At 43.4% G+C, this 6,702-nt stretch overlaps 1 protein-coding gene across 1 annotated transcript in view; it reads right to left on the reverse strand.

Moving 5' to 3' along the window:
• Positions 1-3,529: 3,529 nt before the first annotated feature.
• The window catches only part of LOC114459369 (carbohydrate sulfotransferase 1-like), a 4,912-nt gene continuing 1,739 nt past the window's right edge, over positions 3,530-6,702 (reverse strand). The window contains exon 2 of the mRNA XM_028441644.1: positions 3,530-5,076. Coding sequence (XP_028297445.1) covers positions 3,756-5,030 — 1,275 coding nt within the window. The 5' untranslated portion in view covers positions 5,031-5,076 and the 3' untranslated portion in view covers positions 3,530-3,755. The remainder of the gene's footprint in view (positions 5,077-6,702) is intronic.

Below are 6,702 nucleotides of genomic sequence, written 5' to 3' on the forward strand. Positions count from 1 at the left end.
CCTGCCCTCTAGTTTGCACCGTGCAACTGATTGGGAAATGCAAGTAGACTTAAAGAGAAGGCTTGTTTTCCCAAATGAAATAGCAGTCACTTCACTCCGCCCCAACATGATCTTCTTGTCAAGAAGCACAAAGTCAATTGTGGTTACGGAGCTTACAGGGAAGAAAGACTTTTAGTAGCCCACAAACTTATGAAGTTGAAGTACCAAGACGTCATAGACGAAGCCCTCTCTAGAGATTGGAATGCAGCCCTGTTCCCTATCGAAGTAGGCTGCCGCGGGTTCTCTTCATCATCCGTGCAACACTTTCTTCAAAAGATTGGTATAGAACCAAGAGAGACGAAGAAAGCCTTAGGAGAGCCTCCGCAGCTGAGGGAAGCTCAAGATGGGTGTGGCTAGCAAAAGATCGTGGCTGGAACTCCTCTGCAGGTGAAGTGTTGTCTTTGCGGCCCCACTAAGGTGAAGTGTACAGGTTAAGGGGCGAAACGCTTGTGATCTTAAGACACCTGCTGACAAGGCAACTGGGTTCCTCCCCACAGCCACAAGAGCAATTGTCTATTTAAGCAACGTGCACCCTGTCCAAACTGCTAGAGCATTTGCTGCTTGTAGCATAGCATCTTTGATGTTTATTGTACATTATGACAAATGTTAGCTTAGTGTGTGGCAGAGTCAAAGGATAAAGGGGCAGGGCTAAGAGTCTTTTGGGAGTGAATTTTTTTTTTCTTTGGAATCAAACTGATGAAAATAGAAAGTTAAATTATAAAAAAGAAGACTTTTTAAACGTATAAATGTGATGGTAATGAACTTCTTAAATAGATAATATATAATATATGAGAGCATGACGTTAAACATTCCTACAGTGATCCAGGATTTAAGGAAAGCCGGGTGCCACCTCCTCTGGTTTAACATTAATGTTCTTTTTCTACCTTTATATATCACAGTGTGTTTGTTGGTATATAATGTGTTTCTAAAAGCAGAGCTCAGCTCACTCTGAGTCTGATTCTGATGATTCACACTGTGCTAACCTCGTCTGTGGGAAACTTACCTTCTTCTTTTCATCCTTTCATCAGAACTCACTCGTTCCTTCTTCTTCTCTCACTGTTTTAACTTCAGAAGCTGCTTCTCATCTCATTATCTAACTTAACTTAACTTAGCGAAGCTTCACTTAACTCCTCCTGTCCTTTCTCTTGCTACATTCATATATTCATGCTTATGTTATATAATTTTACTGATTTCCTAACTCAGTCTGCTGGTGGTCACTCATCGTTTCCTCTTCTCTGACTTTCTGAATGTTTCATTGTCTGCTCCAGTTCACTGTGAACTCTGAGCTGTGGTTTACCCTGAGACAGGAAGCAGCTACGCTTAATGCTAACAGCACACAACAGGTCACAATCTGCGCATGTAGGAACAGATCTATTCTTTATGTGTTTATGACACACACACTCATATGTATAAATACTTATTTAATCTGTAGTGAATGAAAAGGAACAAATGTTAGGTACATTATAGCTCACATTTGTTTGCTTGTGCCTGTGTGTGTGTGTGTGTGTGTGTGTATGTGTATGTTTGCGTGTATGTGTGCGTGTATGTGTGTGTGTGTGTGTATGTGTGTGTGTGTGTGTGAGTTAATCTAATTTCAGTTTTTGAGGCCATAGGGAGAATTTGAACGATGGAGCCACAGCTGACCACAGTGACATAAGCAGGACTGACACACACACGCACACACACCTATAACCACGTTAGCTCGCTCCATCAATGGCTCCTCAGTGAGAGTTATTTATTTATTTGCTGAGGAAAAGCTCGCTCAGCATTTCATTAGAAACACTCCAACGAGCAAATGTGATGATTCACCTGTGACTTCACACCTCACACTCTCTCTCTCTCTGTGTGTGTGTGTGTATCACTAAATGTGTCTAATATCTAAAGGTTTCTCTCTGTTACAGCTCTGACTCTTACTTTAGTTTGGTTCGGTGTCTTACTCTCTGTGTTTTTACATTTCTTTGGCTCAGGACAACGCATCTATTGTCTGTCTGTCTGTGTGTGTTGAAGTGTCCTTGAGCAACACACTAACCCCTGAGTTTCTCTCATTGGTTGACCAGCTGCACCTATCATAGCAGCTCTGTCCATTGGTGTGAATGTGTGTGTGTGAGTAAATGTTTTAAAAAGCATTGGTTATAAATCCTTCTGTTTCACTGATGTGAGTTTCTTTCACACTGTGATGGCGTCCATGTGTTTCTGCTGAGTCATGGGTTCACACAGGGTGACATCATTAAGGTCACATGATGACATCATCAGAAAGCACCAGAAACAACAGGAAAACAGATGATCTTATTCTAAATGATATGTAGTGAGGAGAGGGAGGAAGGAAGAGGAGGATGAAGAGGACCAGTGTGTGTCTCTGGTTCAACCAGTAAACTAATAAACCAGTAAAGCAGACTGTTCTATGTCCAACCTGAGGCTCAGGGCCCAGGGCAGGGTCCATCCATGCTCTGCTATAATAAACACAGATGCTAAGCTAACTGTGGACACAGCAGGTTATGAATTAGTGAATGCTGAGTGTTGAACAGATGATTTAATAAAACCAGTGAACAAATGATAAGCGCCTTAATCATCTTTGAAACCACGTTAATCTGACCTCAGAGATTATTATGCAAACGCAGCATCTGTCCAATCCCACGTCGTCACAGGAGCGCGCTCAGTGCGCTCAGGGATCAGGTTTAAATCTGCACTGAAAACTCTTCAAAATAAGTTTAATCAGACAGACAAAGTAGCTGGTGACGACATGAAAACGTCCTTCCGTCTTTAACATGTGCTGTTAGCGACTCATTACTATTTTCCTGAAGCAAGGGTCGGCAGCACGAGGCGCTAAAGAGCCACACGCGGCTCTTTAGCGCCTCCTCTATCGTCCACAAACCAAGCAGGTCTTTAACATAAGAGTAACTGAGTCATCAGTAAACACGGACACCAGTTGGAGCAGAACAACAGTGATGTTTTACAAGTTTCAAGTATTCTGCCCCCTCTAATGTGTCATGACATGAACGTTCACAGACTATTTGTTGTGTTTCAAAATTTCATAAAAACAAATGTGTGCACACTGAGAAAAATTGGTGAAAATAGCGAGAAAAGGTAAAAAAAAAAAAAAACAACATAGAAAAGGTGAAAAATTATGAAAGTAGTAAGAGTAAAAAAAGTAAGAATGTAAAAACAGCAATAAATCATGTAGAAACTGGTGAAAAAAAATTTATCAAAACAAAGTAAACATGAAAACAGGTGAAAATAGGTTGAAAATATGAAAACAAGGAAAAAGTGGTAAAACATGTAACAGCTAGGAAAAAAAAGGGTAAAAACTCACAAACAGCTCCTAAAACAGATGAAAACATGAAAACATAAAAACAGATGAAAACATTCGATAACAGATGAAAACATGTAAAAACAGATGAAAACATGTAAAAACAGATGAAAACATTCGATAACAGATGAAAACGTGTAAAAACCGATGAAAACATTTGATTACAGATGAAAACGTGTAAAAACCGATGAAAACATTTGATTACAGAGGCTGATAAACCGCACCCAGCAATGCTGAGCATCTCTGTTCTAGTTGCCCAGACTGTAACGTATAACAGGAATTGATGCGTTAATGGCGGTTGCCGACCCTTTTCTTCTGCGCCTTCTCCGTCTTTAGTGCAAACTCCAGGAATGAAAGGTGAGAGGAGGAAATAAAGCAGCACTTATAAATATATAAAAATAGTCTCTGCTCATGAAGGAGGTACAAAAGTCCGGTCCTGGACCAGAGAGAGGGACATGTTCTTGAGCTCTGCGGCCGACCGTGCTGCCCTGTAGCCCAGCTGACGCAGCGCCTTGTGGCACACCGACTGCATGTACTCCACCATGTCGTAGGACAGCTTCAGACGCCAGCTCTCTGCGTTAGCCGCCGAGTCACGCACCGTGCCAAACTTGTGTTTGGCCGAGGGTTCACTGCTTCCCCGCGTGTTGGCGTGAATCCACTCCTCCACCTTCTTGTCCACGGGGAGACCAAGGAACTCGTAGATCTCCTTGGTCTTCAGGAGCGGGTTCCTGGCCAGGTCCTCATAGCGGACCAGCAGGTATTTCCCTTTGAGCCAGTAGGGGTGGCTGAAGGCCGTGGACACTGAGCTGAAGAAGTCCTCACACACCACTGTCAGCTGACTCAGGTCAAGGTTGTACGGCCGCCTCCCCGTTGCTCTCCAAATTCGCCACAGGCGATATGTGTCCCTGAAGGTCTCGATCCGTGATGACAGGATTCCTCGGGGGTCTCGGACCAGCTGGATGACTTTGACGTTCAGGCGAGGGTCTTCCACCAACGCCCGTAAGTCTCCAATCTCCGGCACGCGTACAATCTTTATGGCCACGTGTCGCTTCTCTCGACACGCCTCTGCCGCTAACGTCAAGTTTAGTGCAGCACATTTCTTCATGCAGTCTCCTTCCTCCACGTTGATGTCGGCAGGATCGAAAGCATTGCACACCGGCGGCTGGCACAGGGCCCGGCTTGCCCCGGCCCGGAACAGTTTGTCCGTGGTGTGGTTGGAGGGCGGGGGCTTGATGTAGCTCTCTAGGAAGTACAGGTCGCACCCGTACAGGCTGCGCAGGAGGTCTCTGCTTGCGCCCAGCATCACTCGGCGGTCGGCCATGTTGCGACTGTGAAAGAGGCGCGGAATGAGCGTGGTCTGGATGTGGTAAAGCGGCTCGAACAGGTAGAACACGTCCTGGTGCTGGTTGAGCAGCTGGCCCATGAAGGACGAGCCACTGCGGGTGGTGGCCAGGACCAGGATGTGCGTTTTGCGAGAGGCATTGAAGGAAAACAAGGGGTAGTCCTCACAGCCGGCGGCACGCTCAAAGGGAGCATCGGTGTCGGCTCCGCCGAGGCCACAGTTCTGAGGGCTGGGCAGCTGGCAAAGCTGGAAGGGTTTGGACGTGAGGGTGCGGATGGCCGTGTACTGGATGGCGATGGAGGCCAAGGCCAGCAGGATCACTGCCTTCCACGAACAGTGCATGGCTGGAAAAACTCATTTAGACAAGGCGGCGCATCCTGACTCCACCCTGCAGGAGAGAGAGATGAACAAATGAATAACACAGACCACGCCCACTAACTATGACCAACAGTCTGTGACGTTACGGGATGTGTTTACACTCTGATTATTGAAGAACAAAGAGTCTGTACTACGAAGCTGGATAAATATATCCTGATATCTCTCCGTTAGCTTCACCTAAGGGTTGGTCGAAAACATCTCTAAAAATAGTACCATTTGTTCTGTGATTATTCAATAGCCACACTGTAGATGTTTAGTTTGATTTCATGAATACTTTTTGAGATGAGAAGATTTAGTGATTTCACTTTCCTATGTGCTGTAGTTCCTGAGATATTGGAAGCTGAAAATGTAAAAAACTAAATTGTCCATATCTCAAAAAGTATTGATCAGATCAAACTAAACATTTACAGTGGGACTATTGAATATTCACTGAACAATTAGTAAAAATTTCAGAACTTTTTTAGACCGAAGTGCGTGGGACATTTGTCGAAATGACAAAGAATGAGCCCTAGCAAGATATAAACACGTTCACTCACCCAGGTGATTTCAGCCTAGCTACGTGTGCGCGCTCGTGTGACAGGGGGTGGAGTCAGCAGCGTCAGACCAATCACAATCACAGAGAAACTGTGGAGAGCAACTTACGTCACAATTGAGGAATAATTCTTTAAAAATATGAAGAATTGAAATCCATAATTCAGACCAAAAACTACAAAAAAAAACAGGAAGGAAAGAACAAATGCAGATAATTGATGAGTGTTAATGTTTTAATTAGTCAGGTTATACATTATTAATTAACAGGCTGTTGTACGTGAGCTGTGTCGTTCAGTTTCGTTCCACCAAACAGAGCACTACTTTTTCTTTTGCTCAATATGTTCAAGTAAAAAATGCAATTTATTGGCGCACTATATTGACTGTGCATTGAGACAAATACAACTGTTGAGCTCGATTTTCAACCAATCAGCATCGAGAATGTTAGTAAGTCACAGCCAAAATCAAGGCAATATGACGACGCACATGTGAACATGGAGGAGAGTAAGCTGCGCAACTTCACCTGATGACAGCGATCAAGCTCGATTAACACCCGTAAAGTGCATTCTTTATGTCGGAAAATATGATAGGAAAGGTCCGCAACCCTTCACCGAAGTCTGATGGGAAAAAAATCAAGCAGTGTGCGAAAGAATAGCTCAAAACGTCGGACACTACGGAGCTAGCTATTGCTAATCAACATGTTGGACAAACCAGTCACTGATATCCCAACAAACTACAGGTTTGTTATCTGCTATTGTCGTTTCATAGGCAAAAAACAATAGACTTGTGCACTAAAGTGTCTAGATAAAACAGAACAGTTGAAAAGACTTGTTACCCCTGTTGAAGGCTCTGAAGTGGTTTCGTCAAAAATGCTGCGTTCTAAGCTTTTTTTTCTAATTTAATAAAAAAAAAAAAAAAAAATTCTTTCTAGCTTGTTTCGTTCTTCTGTAATCTGCAAGTTTCACACAAATCGCCAGTTTGTGACAAAAAACTGAGAAACATGGCTTTTTCTGAAAAAATCTATTAGTGACTTTGAAGCATTTTTTTTTTGCTTTAGTTACACCTGAACATTGGTTTCCTACTGTAAAACTACAAAAACAACACTGAG

This window comes from Gouania willdenowi, chromosome 3 (genome assembly GCF_900634775.1).
Source record: "Gouania willdenowi chromosome 3, fGouWil2.1, whole genome shotgun sequence".
Classification (NCBI taxonomy): Eukaryota; Metazoa; Chordata; class Actinopteri; order Blenniiformes; family Gobiesocidae; genus Gouania; species Gouania willdenowi.